Source organism: Heliangelus exortis, chromosome 15 (genome assembly GCF_036169615.1).
Source record: "Heliangelus exortis chromosome 15, bHelExo1.hap1, whole genome shotgun sequence".
Classification (NCBI taxonomy): domain Eukaryota; kingdom Metazoa; phylum Chordata; class Aves; order Apodiformes; family Trochilidae; genus Heliangelus; species Heliangelus exortis.
Window position 1 is genome coordinate 12956825 of NC_092436.1, and position 27025 is coordinate 12983849.

The 27025-nt window shown below is 46.2% G+C and overlaps 1 protein-coding gene across 1 annotated transcript; it reads right to left on the reverse strand.

Moving 5' to 3' along the window:
• On the reverse strand, nt 1-26937 carry ETF1 (eukaryotic translation termination factor 1). Its single transcript, XM_071758342.1, has 11 exons — nt 26805-26937; nt 26570-26708; nt 11735-11910; nt 10801-10940; nt 7368-7506; nt 6956-7146; nt 6310-6439; nt 5718-5873; nt 4886-4950; nt 3538-3685; nt 1-2114 (listed from the first exon to the last, which is right to left on the reverse strand). Exons 2-11 carry the CDS (start codon nt 26653-26655, stop codon nt 2032-2034), a joined length of 1314 nt encoding a protein of 437 aa, XP_071614443.1. The 5' UTR covers nt 26656-26708; nt 26805-26937; the 3' UTR covers nt 1-2031.
• Between the last annotated feature and the right edge of the window lie 88 nt (nt 26938-27025).

Here is a 27025-nt window from a genome sequence, read left to right on the forward strand (position 1 = left end):
TATATTCTTAAATATGGTTTAATACTCTTCTCCATTTCTGTACATCACAACACCAAGATATCACTGCTCGGGATCTCTCTGCAGAGGCTATATAGAATGCGAAGGCTAGGATTTTTCACCCCCGTTTTACGTGTTTGCATGTGTAAGTGTAATACATATCAGTATATATTGATATACACATCAATATATAATGCAATATATATCACTGAAGAGAACACATTGATTAAAGAAATACAAAAATTTGGCATCATTTCCAAACTTAAATAGTAAAAATAAAAACTACAAAAAAGGAGCTGCATACCCTAATGTATCATGTGAAACAACAAGCAGTATATTCAAAAATGTAAATTTACATCCAATTTCTCTGGTCTTGTCATGTCACATTAGACCCATTTACAATGGCAAAATCCAGAACATACCACTGCGAAAGCCGCACATGTGCTCAAACCTGGGTTTGTGCAAATCTACAGCAGACCCAGTCACACCTTCTGTGAGATTCCAGCTTTGATGTGAAAATAACAGCAAAGCCACCTGCCAGGTCAGACACCAGGGTTACCAATCATATTGCTCACAATGACAGTAATTTTGGACCTCAAAGAATGGTGTGGCAGAAGTTGTAGGACAAGCTCGCCCTTTCCATTCAAGTGAAACAGGATTATTGGAGAAAAAAAATAGGCAGGTATGCAGCTTGGAACAGAAGCTGCTTCTAATTGATGCACCCAGAGTGACAGAGCTACCAGGCACCACCATGTCAGAGACCCCAGGAACATCCCAAAAAGAAACAAGACTTGTGCATTATCTCGAGCTAATGTTCACTTCATCTTCTGCCTGCCAGACCATCTGAAAAACCCTTTGCCATTTTCATCTGTATAATAGGCCAGACAAAAAGCTTTCTGGAGTCTTGATGCAACAAGTTTTAACCCATGAAAGAGCGAGTGAGTTCAGCATCAGGTTTACAGGACATTTGTGAACCAATCCACCAGACTACCTTAGTGCTGGGAGATGGAGGATATCCCCAGTGGGTTGTGCCAATGTTCAATGTATTTAGTATCAAATGCTCCAAACTCACCAGTACTAGGGTTTCTGGCAAGGACTCCCTTTACTAATTATTCCTGTAAAATACCCGCTTCCATTCAAGAACGGTGGGTTCAGATTCACATAATCAAGGAAACCTTACGCAGTCCTAAAGCAAAAACTCAAAAAACCCAAACAAATTGAGGGACAAAACAAAGCAGTGTACCTTACTTCACTTAAACCATATGTTTATTTCTGTAAAGACTGGAAAAAAAAATAAATCATCCTGAAGGCTGCACTGCTCAAATCCAAATTAAGCCCAAGACATCAGCAGCATTTTCATTGCAATCAATGAAGTGCATTTCCTAGTTTGTAAGAGCAGTGCTTCTGCAAATAGATTAAAGCACGTTTGGCTGGTAAGCCTCCTCAAACCATCTGAATTTGCAAGCCACACATTATAAGCCAGCACTCTAGGTAAGTGCCTTCTCATTCTTTTGAAGAGAATGAATGGCTCTGATTTCATTGCATTTCTTCTTCTGCAGTCTAAGCTGAGAATGCCATGTAAATGGGTCATGTTGCTGCAAAATGCAGCAATTGATTTCTCCAAAGTAAAAAGAAACAAACCAGTAGGATCTTATTTCTATTAATTTTTGAAGGAAGAGGTTTACAGCAGTTAATGTATCATGAAGGTTAAAAAAATCATTTTCATAAAATACAAGAGCAACCAATTTCACCATTGAGTAAAAGTAAAAACTGGGATTTTTTTTAAATTAGTCCAAAGTGGCATATAGGAACTTAGTAGTTTGCTGCTGTACTGACACTATGACAAATCAAAGTGTATGGTTTTGCTTTTTTTTTTTTTTTTTTTTTTTTTTTTTATATCCAATGCTTGTGGATCAAGTTCTGGAAATGTTCCAATTCTAAGGCAGGGATCTGTTGTGTTTTCCACCATGAGTTTGCTCCTTGGGTTGGATGCTGGAGGGGCGAGGCACATTTTGCCGGACCCAGGTCGACTACCTAGTAGTCATCAAGGTCAAAAAATTCATCGTCTCCTCCTTGGTATTCCATTCCCTGGAAGTCCACTCGGTACCGCAAGATACCTGGTAAAAACAACACTGTTTAGCTTCTTCTTCAAAGAGCCAGAAAGGATTTTTAAGCAGTTTACTGAGCCCTGCCTGCACATCAAAAGTTTCTCATTTCAGTTTTCAGAAGACAATGTAGCACTTGTATCGCTCAAGCTGGTGACTGCCCAGAAGACATGCAGTCCAAAAGAGTCATATCCACCTTGCAGCCTGACAGAATTCCCTGGCAGATGGAACACTTACCTGTCCAGCACAGAGCAGCTTTCTTCTAGAAAAAATAAGCATGTTCTAGGACTGCACCTCAAAAAAAAAAAAAAAAATCCCCATAGCAGATGGCATGTCCCAGCCTAACTGCTCAGATGGAAGCCTACCCAATGTATCAGAAGGCAGCTGGCACTGGCACTGACCTAACTCTTCCAGTGGAGCAAAAGCAGCACTTAATGTCTGTCTTCCTGAACTCTTCCCACCCCAACCTTCCTGGAAGCATTTACTTGGGTGAAGGGTATTCAAGGAACATTTCCTTTTAAGACTACAGGGGCTGAAGCACAGTGGCAAGGAGTATCCCACCAAAGAGGCTAGATCTGGCAGGACAGGAAGGACTTCTGGAATCACAAACCCTGGAAACCTGTTGCTCCTAGTGTCGCTGAACAATTTAAGCTTATTTCCTTCCAACTGGTGTTGTCTGCCCCCTAGAAAGACACTCATCTCTGTATTACACCCATCAACCTAAACACAGTAAATAGCAACAGCTGCTTTATCAGCAAACAAGCAGCAGCTTTGTCTTGGGATCCCTCATCTGGGGAGAGAACAAGATGTATGGCAGGTGGTTTTGCTCTACCCTGTTAATGGATTTTGACAGCCCAAAGCTCATGAGCAACCTGCATCTTGCCCAGACATGGCTGAAACTGGTCAGTGAGCCTGAGATAAAGCCTGAAGGATTTCAGAAGCCTCATTTGTCCAAGTTAGGCTAAAAATAGCTTTATTTTGAAAAGCAGTGGGAGACCAGGGAGCAAAGTACAAGTTCCGAGAGACGAGTTACAAATATCCAACTGCTTCAGAAACCAGGCTGGTGTTTGTCACGCACCACTTGTACACAGCAAGGCAAGGGCTCTCACAAAACAGTAACTGTGCAGAGACAGAGAAAAGTTCACAGCCCTTCAGAAATTCAGCAGCTGGAAAAAAGGACAGTCCCAACTCTGAGCACCCCAAAGGACAAAATGATCCAAGGAAGAGAGCCTGAGGTGACAACTGCCTAACATGCAGCATCATCTTGCTGAACAAGGACTGAGTTCACCTGGAAACGCCTGACAAACATGATAGTTTCTTAAACTGTTATTGTGACTAAGACAAGATTATTGTGCTTATCTTTCATTTTGTGTTGGTATCAGATTATCAACAACCATTAAAAATAAAAAACATTGTTTTTTGTCTTGCCACTTACCTCCAATTCCTCCAAATCCTTTCACAAATTGGGATCCTTCCTGTGATTTGTCTGTAACAATTTCCAATGTTGCTCCAAATTTCTTGTAGTTGTTTGCAAACCACTCCAGAAGGGGCATACTTTCTATCAGTTCATGTTCCTGGCCAGTCTATGTAGACATTTGAGTGGGGAAATTTGTAATAAAAAAAAATGTTAGGTGTTAGGTATTAAGAAAATTCACATAAAAAGTTGTCTTTGGCTTAAACATCACCACTGTCTTTTCAGTCCTAAGACTGAGACACCAGCCTTCATGCTGGGCAGTCTGGAGTAGCCTGACACACTTGCCAGGTCCTGGTGGTGGGAATTCCTGACACACTCCTATCAGACAAGTGCTGGCACCAGCAGAAGGCTCCTGGTGCCAAGAAATTAAGTATTGACAGGCCTTGTTTTGGGCCTCTGGACTACAGAAGTTAGTGCAGAAGCAGGACAGAAAATATCTTCTTTTTTGTCTGCTCGACTGTCCTTTCATGCTCCACTCCTAGTTTTGACTGTTTCTTTAGATTTGCTTTATATCCCACAAACTCACAGTCATTCACCTAAGTGCTGTTTACTCTAGGAAATACTAGGAGCAAATAAAGGAGCAAAAAGCAGAGTTTTCTAAGTAAAAGCTCAAGTGATTATCTCCAGTGATGCAGTGTTTCTATGCCAATAACACTGTACACCCTCTGTGCACAGAAGGAATTAGCAATTACCCCACCAGGAGGGCAAGCAGCTAGAAATGCCACTGGCAGACCTGACGAAATAATACATAGGAAGACTGCATAAAATAGTAACAGAACCCCTGCCCCATCAAGGTTTTCTGACCTGTACTGGCAAGAAATCATTAGGCAGAGAATGATAAATCCACGTTTCAAATACACGAGGAAGCAACCACTCCCTGCACTTAAATCTGTGTGGTAATTTCTAGCCTCACAGCTATTTTGTATTGACAAAATCGGTGCACAATAAGCAGGGAGTAAAGGTTTGGGACCTTAGCCTGCATATTTCATGGTGCCTATCAAACTCTTCTTAGCAGATGGTTGTCAGAGACCCCATATTGCCTGTCACTTCAAATTATTTACACAACCTTGGAACTGGCAGCAGGGAGGACTGGAGAAAAGCAAGTCTTACGCCAGGGGTTATGTCCTCTATGAACAGAAGAGCCATAGGCTACAGTCTTGGTCATATCTGAGTGCCAGAAAGGTCATTGTGCTCATATGTTTGTGACAATAAGTGCAAATAATCAGAATGCTGCACCAGGGCATATAGAGTAAGCAGTAATATAGAGTAAGAGAATAGAATAAGTCTGCAAGCACCAATGCTGAAATACCTCTTTATCTGTGAAGTGGGATTTATCCTTCTCTTGCTCTGGTGTCAAATACAGGATCTTCTCCTCTGAGAAGGAAGAGGTAAAAAAAAAACATCAGGTCAGATAAGACTACCAGACAGAGGTTAAAGACAGCAACAGACTGAGAGCAGCCAGCAATTACAGCACCAAGGGTCTGATCACAGAATTGTTCTAGTTGGAAAAGATCTTTCAGATCATCACGTCCAACCATTAACCCAACTCTAACAAGTCCAGTGCTAAACCATGGCTCTCATCACATCTAAAAGGCTTTGAAAGCCCTCCAGGGATGGTGAGGCAGTGACCTCCCTGGGCAGACTGTGCCAGTGTTTAATCTAATATTCAATCTAAACCCCTCCTGGCCTGACCTGAGGCCACTTCCTCTTGTCCTATCTACCTGTTCCCTGGGGGAAGAGCCCAACACCCCCCACCCCCAGCTCCAGCCTCCTTTCAGGGAGTTGCAGGGATCAAGGTCTCCATCTCAGTCTCCTTATTTCCAGGCTGAATACCCCCAGGTCCCACAGTCACTCCTTAAAGTTCTCCAGACCCTTCTCCTTGTGCTCCAGACCCTTCCCCAGCTCCACTACCCTTCTGTGGACACCTTCCAATCCTTTAATGTCCATCTTGTCCTGAGAGGCCAAAAGTGATCCCAGAATTTGAGGTGCAGCCTCACCAAAGCCCAGCACAGGGGATGTTGCCTGCCCTGGCCCTGGTGACCACACTATGGCTGATACAAGCCAGTATGCTTTTGGCCACATGCTGGGTCATATTCAGCTGGTCACTCACACAGATCTTCCAGTCTCAAAGCACTACCTACCTTCCGTGCCTTGGCAGTGCAGAACGTATCTCATTATATCCAGATTTTCATAGACTATCAGGATCTCTACTGCTCCCATTTCCAAAGCTTTTAGTGTATCTTCAACACCAAAACAGTACTTCCCTGTGTCCTGACTGATTTCATCGAAGTATCGTCCTGCAGCCAGGGATACAGAGAGCTGTCATGAATGCTGACTGTGACACATGGATTTTTAACAATGATTTGAATGCATGAAGAAACTGGAAAAGGAGACTGCAATGCTGCTGAACAAACCAGAGATTTGGTAACAACTCCAAGCATGTAATTTAGAAGGCCTGAAATAAAGGGGAGCTCAAATTAAAAGATAAAACAGAGATCTGAGAAGTCTGGTGCGGGAAAGAAACTAAACAAAAAAAGCCCCACTCATTCAAGTCTCATTATCGCCTGTACCATTTGAGAAGGTGTCCAAGTAACAGAAGGAATCACTACAAGTAAGGCTCTGCCCAAGCTGGAAAGCATTGCAGGGCTGAGGCAGCACACAAAGGCATTACCAGGAGGTCAGAATCAAGATCAGGATATTCAGTCAAACATACTTGAGCAGGTAGCCACATACCTATTAGCTTCTTCTCTTGAATGAATTTCACATTGGAGAGGACCTCAGTTGACAGCTCAATTGCTTGATTGAATCCATTTTCTCCTCCATATGAAATGTCAACTAGTTTGAGCACTTTGGATTGCAACCGCTGAACAAGAAAATGAGGAGACATGAAAAAGTTTATTACACAGCACTGCCACAAGACTACTTCATAATGCCTCCAGAATAAGTACCTGGCAAGAGTCACAGCATTAATCTATTTTGCTTCACTTGCAAGCAGTTGTTCTGAGTCAGAGGCAACTTTGAATACTTAATATTGAAGTACAATTTTTAGGCAATGCAGACAGAGATTAGGTTTAGTGGAGTTTAATTCCAATAAAGCTTCTGCTTTAGATTTGGGAACACCAAGAATAGGAATGTCAGTTCCAAACCAGGGAGGGTGGATTTCTTATTAGCTCTGTTACTAAGAAATCTTGTAACCTTGCAGGAGGTATTAGGAGAGGAAGAGCTCTGTAGCATAACAGATTTTCATTTTAGATAAAATCACTTAAGACACTAAGGTTAGTCCTCTTGCGATGCATCTTATACCAGAGCTACTACTAATATCACCACATTACTACTGACACCTTAAACATTTGGGCTTTGCTCAGAAGAGGTCACTCACCTGATCAAACATATCAGATTGACTTAATTCAGTTTTGAAGTCAGCTGATCCAGCTAAAACAAGACCAGCCACATTCACCTTGTCACCAGAAATGAAGAGCTGCACAGCCGTCTCTGCCACCTTCCTTACATAGTTGTGTCGTTTCTCCATTCTCAAACGAGCAAAACGCAAGGCAGACTGACCTCCTCTACCTTTAGGAGAGAACAAATGTGTTTGGGAGTCATTCCATTTCAGGAAGATTATTAGTGCATGGCCCTATCTATAACTGGAGCCAAGTGCCTTTACGGACACTACCAAGTGGCATTACTACTTGTGCTAGTAAATACTAACAGGCCATGTTCCTTTCTTCTTCCCTCACACCTCCTCCCCCCAACTTTCTGCTGCAAACAGTCCAGAGAAACTAGCATGTTACCATGCTTCTTTGGAAGATCCACAGTGAATTTGTGCAGGACTTCTCTTGTGTTTCCTTGAAGAGTTCCAAAGAGTGCACCACTACCATCTATTACAATAAAGCCAAACTTGCTGTCATCAGAAAGCAGCGCCGTCAGAGCCTGGAACAGAGAACCATGTCAGCAGTAAGAACCAGTTTGTTAAGCACCTTGGTTCAGAAAGGCTACCAGAAACAATAAACCTTAAGAAATTTTAGTTTCATAGGTGCTCCAGTGCTGTTTTTACAAATAAACTGGAGGAAGAGCAGGAGATTTGGGAGCTGAGAAAACCCCTTGTTACTATCTCACACAATGGTGCCAAGAGCAGTAAGAAAACTCATGTTTCAGCTTGATAACTATTTTCACAGCACTACCAGTTCAACACATGTTGTCACAGGCAGGTGTAATGGCAAAACCCTAAGTCTTAAGTGAAACAGATCACAACTCTGCGAGGCTGCATCACCTTTCTGGATGGAAAAACAGGAAGAGTAATTTTCCAAGCATTCCAGCCAAGAAAGCAGAGCTTACTTAGCTCACTGCTCAGTCAGCCTGGTACCACCAAGCACCAATACAGACCCACTTTCAACTTGCCAACTGCCACAAATACTGGTTTGATGCACCTGCTGACTTCAAAATATCCCAAGGTAGAATGATGAAATCCACAGTGGCTGTAACAAGTTGAGCCTTACAAAGCAGAATTAAATAACAGAGGCAATAATTGTCCTGTGCATAAATGGCTATTGAGAAGACAGCCATAATATTTCTGCCGGAAAATAAAGGTATTCTTCAATTTTTCTCCCCTTAAAGAAGGCAGTTAAATTAATCCTGTAACATCATTGAAGGTGACTTAACTAAAGTACTGCTTAGTATCAGGGTGTTTGAGTTCCTTTTGTCCATTTCCCTCCTCAGTCCTGGCTCTGGTGGTGTGGGACACAAACTCTACACTCATTTCTCAAGGAAATCTGTTGGCTACTTTCCCACCAAGGGCAGCCTGAGGGGCACATGCAGCATGCACACTCCACTTATACATGCCAAATAAAAGTAATGGCAAAAATCCTCTTTCTGGATGACAAAACTACATCAGCAGGATGGAGAACCTGTCAGAAACCAGATGGCTTAAAGCCACCAGTTTAATGCTGCAAGAGTGATGGCATGGGTCTGCTGCACAGGACCTTTAATTGCCTGTACGCCTGCCAGCTTGATTACTGGGCTGAATGGAAAGGCTAAAAACCATAACTCATCTTTATCCAAAATCCACACAACCAAGTCTACAGCTTTCAAGCTTAGAAGAAACAGACACTAAGGTTTAATGGATCCTACTGGCCAAAATAAATATTCTATATTAATTCCTCAGCAGTGGGCTGAATGAGAGGAGGAAGTGGCATATTACATTGCAATCTATTTAAGTGGGACAGAGCCAAGCAAATCATGTGACTGGAATGAATGCTCGAGCCAAGGTATCAAAATAAGTCATTATAAATCCTACCCTTCAGACACACATCAGGGTTTATATCCCTCTTGGGAAGTTACTTCAGTTTCACATAGGCAATAAAATATCTAGAGGAAATCTTATCAGCTACTCTTGCCAGGCAGCAGATGACTACAGCCCTGATGTTCTTGATTCCCTCTTATTTTAATAAACTACCCAATGATCAGCGATTCTTTCAGTTTGCTCTTCACTAATGCTATGTCAGCAATTCCATGATTTGACCTATCCAGCACAAAAAAGGGACTATTGCTTTTAGCCTGTTCCTTCAGACCAGGCTGAGTTGTCTCCTTTGCAACATCAGCCAAAAAGTAAAGATCAAGTCCTTTTTCTGCTCCTTGCCATGCCCACACTAGCACAGGAAATCTATTGATGTGCTGAGTCAGATGGCCCAGCTGTTGAGTTATAGTTGTATGTTGGGGGGAAACACCAGTTTAAAAACATGGCTCTACAACCAAAAGAGAGACAAATCAAGACTTCTGTGCTCACATCATGTCATCGCTCAAGTAAGGCTTTTTACAGCTAGATCTGATTCTGCAGTGATACAATACCAAGTAAAATAACCACATACTCAAGACACAGGAGAGCAAACAGCCCATGGAAAAAGGTGCTGTAGGTAATCACATCACCAGTAGTAGCAATTACCACAAATTCCTCTCAAGTTATTGCCTCTCTCTTGCTGAGCAATACTACACCGAAGCAGAAGTGTATTTACAGCTGCCTCCTGGGAACTGTCCACCAGACAGCAGTTACTTTTTTGTATTGAATTAGTGCCCTGAGGTAGTAGCTGCAGCAAAGACCAAATTATCCCTTTCTTGATAGGGCAGAAGGCATCGCACCAATGTCCACCCACTGCCATCAACTGCAGAGACAGATACTTGTCTCAGCTTTGCACTTCTGGATCTCTCCTGAATTCCTCATTTACCCTTCACTTGCAATTGGACACACAGGCTCAGCAGAGCTCAAGAGCTGGACCTGTGCACAGCCTTGGTACTCCTGGCAGGTCAAAGATGTATTGGAATTTCATCCTTTGCATGGAGACAGTAGCAGGGATGTACCTCACCTGCGCACCACTCATACTTTTCCTACCTCCAACCCTTGTACTCTTCATACCCTTTCAAATTCAATCATGGATCAGATCTCCAAAAACCAAAGCAAACAAGCAAAACTACACTGAACAAAAACACTGAAGGTCTTGTCAAGCCCATGTCCCATGGGTTTGATAAGCAATTAAGTCTCAATTCACACATTTATTGTGGTGAACACCACAGGCATGAAAGGCAGGCAGTTATCTACTGCAAATACTGAGACCTCTGCATCTGCCAAGAGACCCAAAAGAGACTTAGATGCAATAAACTGACTTCATGCAGCCAAGACTAGTGTAATCCATGTTAATTTAAATATGCCTCAAACCAGTCACTTTGCTAAGATAAGTTACCAGTGAATAAAACCAATCCCACTTTACCCCAGAGACCAGGCACATGCCAGTTCTCCATCAAGGGTCTCATTTGACACATCTGGTATCAAGACTGGCAGTACAAATATTATCTTGGCATTACTTTAAGGCCTGGCTTGGAATAAGATCTCTGAACTTCTGAAGTTATGAAAAAAAAACCCAGAACTGCCTCCAGGTACAGAACAAAGCTTATGGCTGTGGGTTACACAAACTCAGCAGCTGCTAGCTGGGTCATAAAGTCAGCTATAGTAGGAGCTGGATAGCATCTCAGCTGCTTCCAGCAAATAACACACATTTCTGAACATTACCCAGTCATAAGCCATCCAGTGGCTTCATCAGCATTAATCAGTCTTAATTAAAGCCTGCTGTTCTACAGCCTGTGGACCCAAGCACACCAAGGACTGTTCCACTGAGTCTAGCAAAGCAGCTTGACTTTGACTACTGAAAGACCATCAGGCAATCGGAGACTTCTTACCTCTGTGTGGAATTTGTTGTCACACAAATACAGCGACGTATTGATTGGTTTGAAAGGTTCAAAGTCAATGTTGACTTTCTTCTCTTTTCCTTCTTCTGTCACAATTGTTCCACAGTAAACAACCAGACCATTTGGAGGTACTACAAAGTACACAATGCCATTTTAGATCAGTGAGAAAAATCACAAGCTGTACACATCAGAACTAACCAGTACGCCGAGACTTAAGGCAGAGTTGACAATACATTTCCCAAGATTTTAACTTTCCATTTCCCCCATCCCATTCCCTCCCAGATCTCTACAATGAAAAACAAACTAATAGTGCACCTATCCTGAACAGCTGGGAGCTACAGGCAACAATGAGGTAAAGACTTGCAACAGAGGTGGAAGAACATCTATCTTTCTGTTAAACCCATGAGCCTGCAAGTTCCTAGAATCCAGTAAAATCTGAACATCCCCCTAAAGCTTTCCTAGTTCTTACACCATCACTTGTAGACCAATCATCTTGATGAAGGGCACTAAAGACAATAGGGATGAACACTTTCCCAGTACTCATTTTAGATGGCCTGGTTCTATTACGTCTCAAAACAACGATAGCTGCATAAGGCATGCATAAGCTTCTGATTGATGGAAACCTGCTAGTTTAATGCAAATCAACTCCTGTGGAACAGCTCTTAGAGCTGGCCAAGCTCAGAAGAGTCAACACTGTTATGAACAAAATACTAATCTAGTTTATTAAAGGCAAGGACTACCTTACTGTTCTAGCCCCAAGATCTACCCCTGAAGCAGTCATCCGTGGGCAACATACCTGGAATTTCACTGCAAAACAGCAGCACAGGCCAACAGATTTCATTAGCAGAAAATTGCATAGTGCAGGAACTTAAGGCTGCTCCCAAGTAAGGGAAGTTTGCCAGCATCCATACAAGCTAGAAGTTACCTTTGTTATAGAGTTTCAGTCTTTGCTGTACAGATGTAATGGCTCCCAGCACTGAAAGGCGATTCACTCGAGATTTGATGTTGGAGGCGGTGCCAAACTCATCCGCTAACATTTTTGCCACTCGTGAGATCTGGTCTTTGGGGGGAATGATCAAGGATATCATGCTGGTACCATTGCTGAGAAAGGAAAAAAAGAAGGGTTGTGAGCAGCCAACAGCCAAAGCAAAGAGTGGATTTGTACCATATCCCCACACAGCTGTCTCTACCATCCCCCATCCTGCCCCACAGATGTTTCACTTATCGGTTAAGTCCCCTTCTGATGGGACAATAATGGGAGAAGAAATGAACCAAAACAGGCTCTCCCGAGGATTTGACTCCATAACCAAGTATTCAGGTTAGCCACTACCACACAAGTCCTCTAAAAGCTGCTCATTTTACCTGGGATATCACTCTGGAAAAAATGAACATACATACAGGCTTACGGCTGCAAGCTAAAGGCATGTAAGCAGCCCTCAGCAGAGATCACTTCCCACAACACAGCCACACATGCTTTCATGTCATTTTTTAAGCCCATTCCATTTGTTCTCAGACAGCTGGAGTACTAGCCAGGCCAAGTGCTGGTTTAACACATTGCTTTCCTCCGATGAAGGCAGAAAACTCAACTGGGGGATCCTTTTGCAGCATTTATTCTTTTCTACTTTCTTGCTATCACTTTGCTTTATAGAGAAGCTCACCAGCTCTTGCAGCTACTTCAAATAAAGTGTGCCTCAACACAAGCCTTCAAGATGAGAAACACCAACCCCAGGCAGAGTCAGAAGACCCCACAAATCACTAACTGGATTAAGTTAAATGGAATAAAAAACCCCAAACTAATGTTCAGTTTTTCCTACACTTTGCGGTGAATCCTGAAGAGGTTTTAATCCCCAAAGTAGCTTCTCTAAAGCCAAATTAAGAACTGGAGAAGCTCCTGCCTGCCTTCCAGCAGGTACCTCCCCATTTGCCATTGAGGAATCCCAGATGGCTGAAGTGCTGCTTCTGCATTGTCTCAAATTCAACCCAGACCTCATACTTCATGTTAAGAGTAATAGCATAAAAATCAAGTACCTCACTGTGTCCTCTAGCCCTCTTGAGGGCAAGCCAGCTAAGCTCTGTGAAAAATCCTCTACTCAGGATTCAGAGTCAGAGCACCAACAAAGTGCTTCTCAGTCATTAAAAAGGAAAGAGAAAAAAAAAAAAGGGTCTGACAAGCCTAAAGTAGTACCTGCCTGCTGCTTTTTGAGCTTGTCATGCACTAGCGTCCTGCCTGAAGTGTTTGGGCTAGAGAGACAGCAGGGAAATAGTTTAAAAAGCATCACTTCATTAACCTCTTTACAGAAGTTGTACAGCCCTCTTCCAAAGACCTTCAATTCAGGCCAAGTTGAAATAGTTGCTGGTAGGTCAAATAAATCCTTGACCTTAAAGACAAGTAATTGGTTTTACTATCCAAGATCCCCATGTGTACTAATCAAGAAAGTTGCAAAGAGACATTTGCACACATTATTCCCAGAAGGAGCTTTGAGCCATGCTGACAGTTATCAGACTTCCAGGTCACACTAGCCAAGAACACTCCATGTACCACTCAATTAAAGCAGTTTGCTACCCCAGTGACTGGCATGAGCCTTAGGGGAGATATAATGGCCTCTCATTCCCAGCAGGCCCCTCTGAGCAAGAGGATTATCAGAATGAAACCAACTTGAGAAAAGTTGGAACTCTTGAGAACTCTTGAGAAAGTAGCACTCTTGAAGTAAGCTCACACAGCTTGGTTCTTGCTGGGAAATTCTCAGACCGCCTGGAAATTAGAAAGCTCTGCAGGTCACACCTAAGGTGCTGCACCAGCTATGGGCATCCCGATGGGCCAGGGGGGACAGGTATATGCCTCTGGAGCACTTCATGCCTCTTCTGCTATGAAATTCCACATAATTTTTCCTTTACTGAAGCTAGAGGGGAAAGAGCAGGCAAAGAGCTAGGGAAGGAGGTAGGAATAGCAAGGACATCAGGTGTGCTCTCCGAAGACCAATTCTTCAGTGAAAAAAGCACTTGTAAAGGTACCTTTAGTTTTTAATGTAAGCCAGCCCTTGAAATTCCAACCCCTGGCCTCATGATACTTCTCAGTGCTCCAGAAACCCTGGCCAGGTGGCTGTAGGCATGAGCAGAGCCACTGGCCAGGTGTACTGTGATGGTACCAGAGCCACACCTTGAAGGGCTCATCCCAACTGGTGAGTATTTATATCACACACAGCATCTTATCTGGAAGAGTCATGAGTGCCAGTCAAATCACTATTCCTTAGCAACACCCTGCCCAAAGCATCCTACCCAAGGTAACACAGTGGACTTCAAGGCCTCCTGATTTATTACTGAATTATTACTGCAAACAAATAAATGAAAAGGGCCTCTTAGATTATATGATCCCCCTTATTTAACTCTCTAAACTAGCTTAATACAGCACAGCACTGTTCTTGGTCCAACCCTTTAGCAAATTCCAGCCTCGATTTATATCCAAAAGCACCTTCCATTACCAACATCAAGTGCATTGCTCAGGTTTGATGTGCTTTTGCTACTATTTACTCAGGCAAAGCTATTTTGGCCACTAACCAATTCCTGTAGCATCCAGCAAAAAAAGCAGGGGAGCAGCTGGCCACAGGAGCAACAGCAGCACCTCCCAGCAGCCCAGGCTGCTGGGAGCACAAGGAGCCAGTCTGCTTGTCACACCATATCCCCAGGCACCCAGCACACCAAGGGAAGCAGCCCCTGCTGCATGCTGCTGCTGCTGCCACCCCACCCAGCCAAGCAGTTCATTAGGCAGCTGCTAATTGAAGGCAGCAGTCAGCACTCTCTGCTCATTTCCCTCCTCCTTAAACAAGCACATGGGTCAGGACTGGATCACTAAATTAGATCATGTCCCAGAGAGGTTGACACACCAGCAAGACACCAGCTGAAGCAGATCTGCACGCATGCCCAGGATGCTGTAAAAGTCCCTTGCAGACCACTAAGGTTCTTGTTATCCTAATGCAGAAGTGCAGTTTTCACCCTCTCAGAGCAAGCTTACACCTGAACCTGACCATACTGCAGGACACCAAGGTCTGAAAACGTGTGGTTGCATCTCTTAGATTTACCTCAATGAGACAAAGCAAAAGAAAGAAGAAAATTCTTTGCTCTGAGGGTGCTGAGCCCCTGGCCCAGGTTGCCCAGAGAAGCTGTGGCTGTCCCATCCCTGGCAGTGTCCAAGGCCAGGCTGGATGGGGCTTGGAGCAACCTGGTCTGGTGCGAGGTACCCCTGCCCATGCAGGGAAATTGGAACTGGATAATCTTTAAGGTCCAACGCAAACCAGTCTGTGATTCTATGAAAATGTAGCAATCAGTTTGTAAGAAAACTGCAGTTCAAAAACACTTAGGAAACAAGCAGCTACTCTGCATAGCAACACCACATCCAGGTTTCCTACCCAACTCAGCAGCCTCTGCACCTGAAAAGGACAACAGGTATTCCTTCAAATTCCCATGGCTCCTCCTCCTCTGCAGCTGCCAGATGAGCTGTGTGCTGGGTTCTAGAACACCTTGGTAATGGCACATGGGAAATCATGCTGACCCCTCCCAAAAGGGGCATTTCCAAACAGACCTCTAAACCTACAGACTCCACCACATGTGAAGCAGATGGGACATTTGCTGCCTGGGAGACCATTGCCAACCACAGCGAGCAGACCGCCAGACAGAACTTCATTACAGAATTGTTACAGTGAACAATTAAGTAATCAATCTAGATTAAGGTCAGTGCTTGCACTGACAGCTTGGGATTGAACATGCAATGAGCCAGTTCTTCCCTGTATCATGCTCACTGCTCCCTGGGGAAGGTTGGACCCAAAGCCCTCCAGATCCCATTCTGCTCAGCGGGATCCCCAATTCCACACACAGTATGGCCAAGAGGTTCTCCTCCCTGGTTTTAGCGCACCCTAGACAAATTACACTTGATCAGCTGGCAGCTAATGCTTTCAGCCTGAACCGAGCCAGGAAGTTTTAAGCAGTTCAAGACAGTTGCTGTCCCTGAGCTGAGAAGCACAGCCAAACAGCTGCCAGAGTAACACAAGTACACGGATGAAGACCTAAAATGCTCACAGAGGTTTGCTTTGTTTTGTAAGAAACCAGCATCCCAGATCACAGCACAATGTGTGCTGCTGCACCAGGGACTGGAGAGGAGAAAACAATTAAAAGCATTAAAGGTCCACATGCTTCAGAGAAACATAGGGGCAACCTTTGGAAAGGTAGAAACCCTTCTCTGCCTGAGTACTATGGTACACACTGTGTAGCCCCAGCAGTAACTGGCAATTACCTCAGATTTAGAGAGGCCTGGGGGGGTACCAGCACTGGGTATCTCTAGGATAAACGATCAGGGCTTGAACTTTGCTCCTAAACCACTGCAGGTAGGCTCCAACCTTGCTCCTACAACCTGCCACAGCACTGCTTAGGGGAGCAAGGGAATAAAAAACAAGCAGATTTTGCTCTCGAGACAGCAAGTTCTTTAAAAATGGAGGTTTGTGAGAAGGACAGCCTGCTCCATTATTAAAACATTAATGTTTCTACAGTTTGAATTTCAAACAACTGTACCACAAAACAAAAAGCCTCCCCAGTCACAGACAGACATAAGAGCAAATGTTAGCAAATTATCACAGCAAGCTGCAGTGTGTGCAGTGCCAAGTCACTGCTAACCTAGCCCTGAAAAGCCAGTGTTTTGCCACTGTTCCAGCAAGCAGGTACTATGGCACCCAAGCAGCTCATTTTCCCTGCAAGATCTCCCTGCACTGCTCAAGAGGTGCCATCCAACAGCTGTGGCATTGCAGACTGAAGAGAACCACTGGGTTCTTGTCAGAGGGATATCAGAGAGGATACCCACACCAGCTGCGTGGCTGTGCCAGCCCCAAGCCACGTTTGGCACCAGGCACGGTGCCCACTGCATACGTGTTGCACTGCTCAGCACGAGGAAGCCACCACAAGAAAAGGCAAGTGCACAAAGCACAGTGTGTCAAGTTGGAAACGACCTGCCAATTAAAACCCCAGGATGGTTTTCATTACAGCTGGCAGCTGAGGCTCCTGTCCTGGGTAGCCACCTTCACCTACAGGAATTTGGTTTCTCATCTTTTGGCTGTCAGAACATCTGAGCAGATCCTTAGACTTTCAGCAAAAACTAGAAACAGGTCAAGTGATATTCTACAAGATTCCCACCATGTGACACAGTGTCATGTCAGTAAAACACCTACCTGCATGGCCACATTATAACATCAAGCACCAACCTTGACTTGGCAGACGAGCAATCCCCACCAGAAGACTGAGGAGAACAGTCAACTCAACCTGTCTCTTGGAATTTGGGGTACACGCTTTTACATTTGGGGCAAGGGAGAGCATTAATTTAGCAGACATGCTGTATAAATAGCACTTACTGGCCTGTACTCTGGTATCAGAGGAGACTTGACAAGCAGTAGCTGAGCTGTTATTGTTCCACAATGAAATATATTACACTAATTGCCCGCTGTGTAACATGGAGACTCGGCAAGGAAGGTCAATGATTCTCTGTTACTCAAAATGAGCTTATTTTTACACCAGCTTCATGAACATCTTGCTCTCCCTTAGGAACCAAGGGCAGCACAAAGTCTGTATGTGACTGCCAGAGACAGGTAAACAGCTTTGAGATTATCTGATCTTAACCACATACCACAGCCAGGAAGCTTTCTATGAAATAACTGTTGCCACACATCACTTCAAGCAATGTTACTTTCCCAAGGTAACATCCCTTGGTCTCCATCCAAGAAGACAGCAAATTACTGGGCAGGCATCACATGTATAGTATAGAGGAGCCCAAGCCACCCAGCCAGCCAAGACCACTGAAGTTATACAATGGCCAGACTGGTTCCGTCACCAACAGGCCCACAGCCAGCTGCAAGATGGATGTCAGCAGTATCTGTGTAATCCAAGGCAGAAGGTCACCAAAGGTCCAGGGGCACTACTTCTGAAGCAAGACTCACACAGTGCTGCAGACCCAGGGCACCCTAGCAAAGGACAATGCCCAGAGCACAGTCCACACAAGCAGCGAGGTGAGTAAAGAGCATTTGAGGGTTTTTTCATCCTGCATCTGAGCAGAAGTGTTGATTGAAGTGCAAAATGCCTGGTTTGGGTTCTCTTTATGAATTACAGACACTTCCTGTTCATATAAGCCCTGTGTGCAACACCCCTGTGTGACCTTGCCAGAGGGAAGTCCTATGTATCAGCTCTTAAAACTTAAGAGTTATGGGTGTGAAGTGCATAAGCTGGCCATGGCTGTGCCCTTTAAGACTTGATATATTTTAATAAGAAAAAGCCTTCATCAAATAAGAAGTGGCTGAAGTTCACTTGAGACACCAAATCTACAGAGACAACAGCAGATGCAAAAGCTACATAACTTTTCCTGGAAATCCCATCAGCCTGCTAGGAAAGTGCAGAGACAATCTTAAGAGCCCAGGATCCCTTCAGTACTTCTGAGCAATGTCATGTGGAACCCTTCCCAAAGGCTGATTGCCTGCAAGAACACCAGCTGAATGTTTTGCAACAAACACAGCCAATATGCCTCAACCTAACTGCTGCTTGAAGAAGCAACAACTTTTTTTGAGGTCTCTATTAGAAACAGATGAATTCCCACACCCTGTTCAGATGATGGACTCAAAGAACAGCTTGAGCAGAAGCGCTGCGCTGATACCCAGAGCACACACCACAAAGGCAAGTACCCTTAGCTCCTTTGAAGTTTAATGGAACGTTGAGCTGTAAGTCATGCTGTTGGCAATAGTTTTTACAGCATCGTTTCAACAAGAATCTCACCATCCCCACCTTGGAGGCACTGAATATACCACAGCATATACCAGAACTCTGGGTCATCTACTAAAAGGTGACGCAAATACAAATTGTTTCTCAGTGGTTTCCAAGACATCTAAAGATGTGTATGAAGATACTTTTTCCTAGGAACTGGTGGCTTCAGTAAGGCAGGTATGACCTCTCTGGGTCCAGTCCCATTATAGAAGCACAGAAAAAGCACAAGATGGAGGCTGGGTGGATATGGAGGGAGGATCGCAGAGCCAGGAGATCCAAGTAATTCTTTCCTCAAGATTACTTCTAAGCATAAGCATTAAATAGAGAAAGCAAGCCCCCCTTCTGCATCAAAGAAGCACTCCTGATAGCTAATTCCCTGCTCAGCCTTTGAATGCCACCTCCACCATAGACAAAGGACAGTCACTTAGCTGCACAGCGTGAGGCCATGCAGCTATTGCCACCATGGCTCACACAATGCCAAGCTCTCCACTGCAGTTATGTCCCAGAGCCCCAGACAGGAATCTTTGCTTGCATCTGCCAGCATTAGAGGAAGACTATATACAAAAAGCACTCCGGGTAGCCAGAAGCAGCTCAAACACGATCATTAAGTCACTCCTACAAAGGTATTCTGCCCTCTAACCCTACCCCACTGACCTTCTCCAAGAGGAAAAGCCTCCAGATGCCAAGCAAGCTTACTAAGTGCAAGCAAGCTAGAGAAGCACCAAGCCAGAATGCACCATGAAGGAGAGAAGTAAGCCAGCTCCCCCCCAGTGCACCCCCTGCTTGGGCAGCAAAAGAGAGCTTCCCACAGGGAGGCAGCAGATGGCTGCTTCAGCCAACGCAAGGCTGAGAGCCTCCCCAAGGGTCAGGCAAGGTAGTGTATTCCCCCTCAGCAGAGGCTGGCCCATTGCCAGGTCCTGTCTCCCGAGCTCAGCATGCATGCTCCGCCGGGACAGAGGAGGTGAAGGAAGAATCAGGTCACAGACTTCTGTTTCTCCACAGAGCAGAGAATTTGGCCAGGTCTCACCTGGCCCAGGTGACAGCGAGCCCTTGCCCATTGGTCCAGGACATGCTACCTGCACTAAGGTCAACATCAGCAGCTCCATGCTTCCTCCTGTCCCCAGCTGCGGACAGCTCCGAAACTGCGGTTGGTTGGTGCTGGGACACCATCCAGCACCCAGGTACAACATCAGTTCTGCTGCTCCAGGAGCAGATCCTGACTTCATCCTGTATTGCCTAAGAGCACTGAACCAGAACCCATGGACACAGCACACCACACAGGGAAGGCAAATCCATACCACTCTGAAATCTTTGGATCAAAGGCAACACATCCCAAAACACACTGTGTAGGCATGTTTTGAATAGGCCTTATTGGCTGCATCTGACCTCATGCAGAAAGCCTGGATGCCCAATTACTGGTAAGTGGAACAGACATTTCTGCACTTCAGACATTTGTGACTCACTGAGAGGCTCAGTTTTGCCACAGCTCCCCTGCTCCCCCTCCTCCCTCTCCAATTATTAATGCTCCAAGTTAAAAAGACTTGTTGCATTATGCTAATGGGCCGGTTGGGTACAAGATGTACACTGAGGGACTGAAGCGACAAATCCAGATTTGCTTGTTAAGATGTTAATGCCTCAGAGCTACAAGGGAATAGGGAGCAAACATAGGAGGGGGGGGGGGGAAATTCCATTTGCCACAAAGCCAAAAAAAGTCTGTCCTCTTTTGAGGTGCTCATTCCCATCCTCTCCCACGTCATTTCTCTTCAGCAGTCAGGGGCTCATTCATTAACTCTGTGTCAATGATGATCTGTGTATGAATAATACTGCTCACTAATGATTCACACAGTTGTAAAAGAGAGTATCAGGCTGCCTAACTACCAAAGGCTATAAAATGCTTACTGAAATTCTGGTCTGACATGTAACCATTCTCCCAGATCAGGTCATTTTCTGCCACTTGCTAGTGTGTACTCTCCAAACAGCACTTCCTAATTGTTGCTGTAATTCAAATGGTACAGGTAGAGCAGGCAGGTGGGAAAGCCCAGGGAATGTTTTAGAACAACTAGACAGAAGCAACCAACTAATAGGGTGTCACAACAACCCTCCTTTAGAAGCCACCCTTGAGACAAATGGGCTGAGGAAGCTGTTTGGTTTGGGTATGAACTTAAAACTATAACCTCTTCCTCCAAAGCTCCTCACTGTAATGATGGATGGTAAAGCCAAAGCAGAAAATTCATTGCCAGTTAAGATAAATTCCACATGCCACCCTGCAGATGCTACTCTTCAGTCCTCATCCTACTCATCTGTCTCACATTCCCCATAAAGGACAGCCATTTACCCCAACACTTGCCCAGCCAGGTTTCAGCAGAAGACTTTTAGCAAAGCTAGGCCCACTGGAGACATCAGCTTGCTGTGGAGAGATCTTCAAGGCTACCCCACAACTGGCACTAGAGCCTGACATACCAGCACTGCAAACATGATTTAACACAGCACAAGTTGGGAAGGCAAGAAGTACCTTGCCACAGCACTGCCTTTCACCTATCAACCAGCTCACCCAGGTCAAGTCTCCATCATACTCCACCATCCTAAGCTAAAAACTTCAGCTCTGCAAAGACAAATCCTGTATCAAAGGTTAAACTGTTTGCCAGAGCCCAGACCAAAGGCACAGCCATGACAACTAGATTCCAATTAAGATGGTATGGAAAGAGATCTACTGCCAGCATTGGAGAGAGCCTCTGACCAGAGACATCTCTGGCAGAGTAGCCAGAAACCAGTCACAGAGATGAAAGACCACAGCAAATTCTCTTCATGACATAGGCCAGCACTTAAAAGATAAGATATTCCTACTGGTACTTGCCTAGACATGGTGGTGGTGTTATACTCATCTAGGACACATTATATATGGTGTACTGGATCTCACATGCCTATATAATGTAGTAGAGGAGTTCACACCAGAATCAACTATTCCAGCACATTCAACTGCTCAATACTTATTCCAAGAGCTGCAACTTCAGTGCAGTGAAGTTGTGCAGCTCCATCTGTCAGGAGAACAGCCCATCCACAGTCAAGTGCTGCAGATGCTCCCAGGAGTGACTAAGGATTTGCACTGCCCAGCTCCTGAGAGCACAGCTCACCTGGGCACCAAGGGAACCCCAGCACCACCAGTTTCCCAGAGCTTTGGTCAAAACAAAGCAGGAAGGTGAACCTGTAAAGGATAATGACTTGCAAGTGACCTCAGTTATTCCCTAAATGCATCCCAACAGCTAGGGCTGCTGCAATGTTAACCCAGATGAAGGTGAGCTTTCAGGTCACTTTTGAAAAGAGCCACCACACTAACAGAACAGACCAAAATTATCTTGTTCTCCAGAACCACCAGGTTGCCCAGACAAGTCTCAGCCTTGCCAACTTACTTGCTAGCATCATCCCAGGTCACACCAGAATAAGGCATGGATATGTGCAGGCTACCACCCACCTTCACCCAAGCAGCCTCCTGACCCTGTTGCATGAGGCTGGGAAACAGCAGCACCTTGATTTCCAAGCTGAGCCCTTCCTCCAGGACCAGCAATGCTCCAGATGGACTGCAGGAGAATCCAGTCACAAATGAGGCTTTGTGCAACACAAGCTGGGCAATTCATTTACATCCAAGCAACAAGTTAGCTTTTCCACCCTCAAGCTGAACTAGTATGCTTCATTTTGCAGGGATTCCCACATAGTTTAAGGCCTCTGTCCTTGCCAGTGACTTGCTATTTGTCTCACATTTGGTTTCTCCCATACCACATATGAAAGTCTCATCTTGGCAGAACCCAAAGCCTAGCAAGAAACTGCATCACTTTGCTCTGGAGACCCCAAGATTTCCCCATTCTCCCACCAACACATTTCTTCCAGTTACAATCAGAATACGTTACCTGTTCAGACTTGGCTTCTACATTTGCCCTGTTCATCCATCACCTTCCAAAATACTTTATTTGGAAAATGTTCTTCATTACATTGTCAGCCTTAGCTCTGCCTGCAGGCAAAGCCCTCAAAGACACCATCTTCTTAGCCTTCTCTTTCCCTGTTCCAGAAAAATAACTCAGAAGGGCTACAGAAGTGTAGCCCTGCCTTTGGAAGGAGAGATGTCTCAAGGGAGCAAGTTCCTGAAGGTTTTACCATTATGCAAATGTGATTCTGATGTGGCAGCTCAGGCCTAAGCCTGCACACAGAGACTGCTAGTTGTTGCTGATGCTATTTTGCCAAGCATTTACAGCTTAGATTAGCAGGAAAAGAAAGAAAGAAAAGACAAAGGAAAAAAAAAAAAAAAAAAAAAGCACAGCTCTGCTAACTATTCAGAACTGCAAGGAACAAAGAGGAATTGTCAGTTTAACACTGACACTGGAAAACTGCATGAAGCAACAGCAGAAAAGCCCTAACGGAGGGGAAAAGGGGAAAACACAGTGGCTAATACCACTTCTTGACCTGAGCTGCTGCAACATCCTCATGCAAAACCACGCTTGCAACTTCTAGAGGGACACAGTCTTTCATCAAGAGTCTGCTATGCAAAAACTGTCAACTGAAAGCAGAACCTCTTTGTAGGGGAGAAGCAGAAGCTACCAGAGATGAATGAAAAGGTTAAACTTCTCACAAGGGCTTAACTTGCTTATCATAGCCTTTTACTCTCATCTTCTTCTGGCTAGAAAAGTTAATTGCCTGTAGCACAGGACTTGAGCCCCATCTGCTCTCACACATTCTCTGTAGACACCAGCTACGCACCCTTTCCCTCTCTCCAAATCAGAAAGATCAACTAATTAACTTTGGTACTGTATCAGACAGTTTGCAACTCAACTTTGGAAGAGCTTAGGAGGAGATAACAGACACTTCTAGTTCGGGAAGCAAGATACAGACAAAAACTCCAACTCCCTGCAGGGTGGGTTTGGAGGTTTTAAGATTTATTTTTCATTGTTTTGATTTGCCGGATTTTTACTATCCAGAGATCAGTGAGAAAGCCTTCCTAAACAGGGCTGGAAAAATAACACGGAACATTCTTGCAGGGATGTTACCATCAAGTTTGAGAATCAGACTCACCCACGCTGGCTGATCAGCTGCAGGTAAAGCTGAAGCTGGAATATTTCCCTTTGGTTTTCCAAGCAAATACTTGCCTCATCTATTCCAGACACAGCGAAAGCATTTCCTTACTCCTCAGGTTCACTGAACATGCTGGTACTGTTCTGCAGATTATATTGAGATTTTACCCAAATGGTTGGATATCAGCAGAGGTGCACCAGCTGCCACAGGCAAACTGAATGTCCAGCTCCAGCTTCCTCCCTTTGATCCACTGCAGGAACAACCAGCACATGAAAATGGGACATTGTTGCTGGGTCACTATGAGGAGGACATGAGTAAGGGAAGGTTGGAGATGCCAAGGACTCCCTGGCCCTCTACATCACCTTATTTAAAAGCTTTGCCCCCTAACCCACCCCAGAACAGGTCTTCCTACTTGGCAGGAAGAGGAAATGACTCTCCCAAAGGCCGGAAAATCCTGTTCCACTGCCTCAAGCGTCTTGTGCTGGGGAGCCTAACACTTCAGGTGGCAAAAGCTGCAGCATCTCTTCCTCTTACTGGACCCGAACAGCCTGGGATAATTTTAGCTATGCTGCTCTGGAAGCACGACATGCCTTTGCGAGTAATCAGCACACCTGTGGTGGTTTAGCAGCCAGCACCCATATTACAGAACCACAGAATCATCTGGGTTGGAAAGGACCTCTGAGATCATCAAGTCCAATCCTTAATCCACCACCACCATGGTTCCCAGACCATGGCACTGAGTGCCAAATCAGTCTCTTTTTAAAAACCTCCAGGGATGGAGAATCCACCACCTCCCTGGGCAGCCCATTCCAATGCCTGACCACCCTCTCTGTAAAGAATTTTTTCATAATATCTAACCTAAACCTCCCCTGGCAGAGCTTAAAACCATAATTACATCCAGGAATGGCAGTATCACGACATTTAGGAGATATGCTGGATCCAGAGAGCTCAGCTAAACCTCCTGCACACATTCTATAGCACCCACAGTTTCTTCACCACACAGTAAAGCTGTGACAGGGATCACTGATGGGGAAGAGTGGAGACACTTGGGCTGCATCCCCAAGAAGCTGCTATTCCAGCAGCCACCTGCTCCAAGCCAGCCCTCTAGCAAGCTCCCAGACACCACTTTTCATCTTGTTCTCTGCAACATTCACCTCTTCCAAACAACACCAGAGCTGTGGCTAAAGGCAGAGACGCTTAAGCTGACACATTTTGAATCAGGGAGAGCCAAAATGCTTACTGTACATTTCCAAAGCCCTCTCCTACCTCAGTGCTGACACAGGGACCAAGAGGTGTTTTCATGAGCTGCAGCAGCTGCCCGCAGCTCCCCAGCCCTTGTTAACTTCTGGCAGAAGTCATTTATGTGTTCCTATGTTTGCTGGGACCTCCCTGCACATGCTGCCAGCATCGTGTGAAGACACAGCTCAACAATCAGCAGCCAAAGTCCACCCTGCTGCAGGGAAAGAAAACTCTGGCCCCATACTCCCTTTTCCCAGTCCCATCTCCTGCAGAGCTACATCCTAAGTTAGATAACAAAAAACAGAAGGAGAATCATGGCTTGGGTTCTCCTTTTCTTTCCCCTCCTGCCTGGGTTAGTTTTCAGCCCAGTGCTTTCCCCCACCTCCTCTGCACACAAGAACATACATGAGCAGTAAGGGAAGAAAAAGACAAGGTCTTGGCTCACACAAGCTGCCCGAAGGCAACCTGCCTTTTGGGTGGCCACATGCTGATGGCAGCAGTGCCCCAGCAAGATGAACACAAGCTCAGATGAGCCTGAGAAAACTGGAGCCACCAGGGCAGTTAAAAAGTCACCCTTAATTTTAATTTTATTGCACTGTACACCAAGATACACTCTTTGTTTGCTATTTCCCAGCTTTGGTACCTATAGTTCTTACAATTACTCAAGCCCAGGTGGCTCCTCAAGCCCTGCAACAAGCCACTGCTGAGCTACCCACAGTTACAGGCACCATGTCACCTCTGGCATGGGACAGGCTGCAAGAAACATCCAGCAGTTTTACTTCTGGAGTAGAGGGGAAAAAAAAAATCCAAAGCACAAGGACGATATTTCAAATTTATCCAAACTTAGAAAAAGCCTTGCTTTTAGGAAAATAGAATTAAACACTTTCACTAGGAGGTGAAAAGAAAGATCGAGTAAGTGCCATTCAGTGAAGAATTCAGTCACCACTGCCCAGGCCCCTGCCTCCCTGCCCTCACCCCCTGCCAGCTGCTCCCTGGGGAGGAGCCCAGCCCTGAGCGGGGCCAGCGGAGCCGTCTACTCCGGCTGGAATCCGCCGTTCCCCGGTGCCAGCTGGCAAAGGGCGGCCAGGGGGAAGGCACAGCGAGGCCGGGAGGGACGGGAGGAGTTCCGCAACCAGCCCAGGCTTGGCGTCCCCTCTCCTCCGTAGCTGGGACGGGCACCTGAGACACCCCCACGGGGAATTCCGCCGCTCGGGGGGTGGGGGCACAGCGGAGGGGCCGCAGTCAGGCGGAGGCAGGGGGGGAGCCAGGCGGCAGCGCTTCTCTGCTCGTACGGGAAGCGCCGTGACGCTTCCCCGCTGCGGCTGAGCCTCCCCCGTTGTCCCGGCGGGCATAGGGCCCTGCCGGCACCTTTCGTCGAGCCCCAAACCCGCGTCCCTCTCCGAGCCTGAGCTTCCCCGCTGCCGCTTCACCACGCGGTGAGACAAAAGGGCAGCGGGGCCCGGGAAGCGGTGGCCAGGCCGGAGTTCCGCCTCGCCCTCCCCCTTCCCCGCGGCAGCAGCCCCAGCCCGGGCGGCAGCCCAATTCTCCGCTCCCCACCCCGGCCAGGACCCCCACTCCCCCGCCCCCCCCCCCCTGTCCCGTCCCCGCTTCAGGGTCGGCCTCCTCTCCCCGGCCCATCCCGCCTCCCCGCCGAGGCGGCGAAGGCCGCAGCGCTCACCCGCGGGCCGCCTCCAGGCTCTTGATGAGCTTCTTGATCTTCCAGATCTCCACGTTGCGGTCGGCAGCGCTGGGATCGTCCGCCATCTTCTCCCTCCTCCTCCTCCTCCTCCTCCTCCTCCTGCTGCGGCGGCTGCGGCCTGCGGCGGGCGGGCGCACAGACACAGCGGTTAGACCCCGGCCCCGGCCCGGCCCCGCCGCCCGCCCGCCGCCGCCGCTGCCGCCGCCGCCCTCACCTCAGGCCCGGTCCCCCCCGGCGGCGCGCGGCTGGCGGCGGCGCTGACGTCGGACACCGGCTGCTCGCGCTCCCCCTCTCCGCGCTGCATGTGTTGCAATCGGCTCACATGGGGCCTGTGACATCACTTCCGGGGGACAGGGGCGGGGGGCGGGCATCCGCCCCGCCCCGCGCGGGAGCGAGGAGCAACGCCATAGGCCGACAGCCGGAGAGGTGCCGCCC

What these genes read in the sequence shown, in the direction of transcription:
- ETF1 (XM_071758342.1), bottom strand. Translation starts at nt 26,655, where the DNA reads ATGGCGGACGATCCCAGCGCTGCCGACCGCAACGTGGAGATCTGGAAG. An exon ending in AGCCTGGAGGCGGCCCGCGG is followed by an intron (nt 11,911 to 26,569) that starts GTGAGCGCTGCG and finishes TTCCTTTCTCAG; the next exon opens with CAATGGTACCAGCATGATAT. An exon ending in ACTGAAACTCTATAACAAAG is followed by an intron (nt 10,941 to 11,734) that starts GTAACTTCTAGC and finishes TGTACTTTGTAG; the next exon opens with TACCTCCAAATGGTCTGGTT.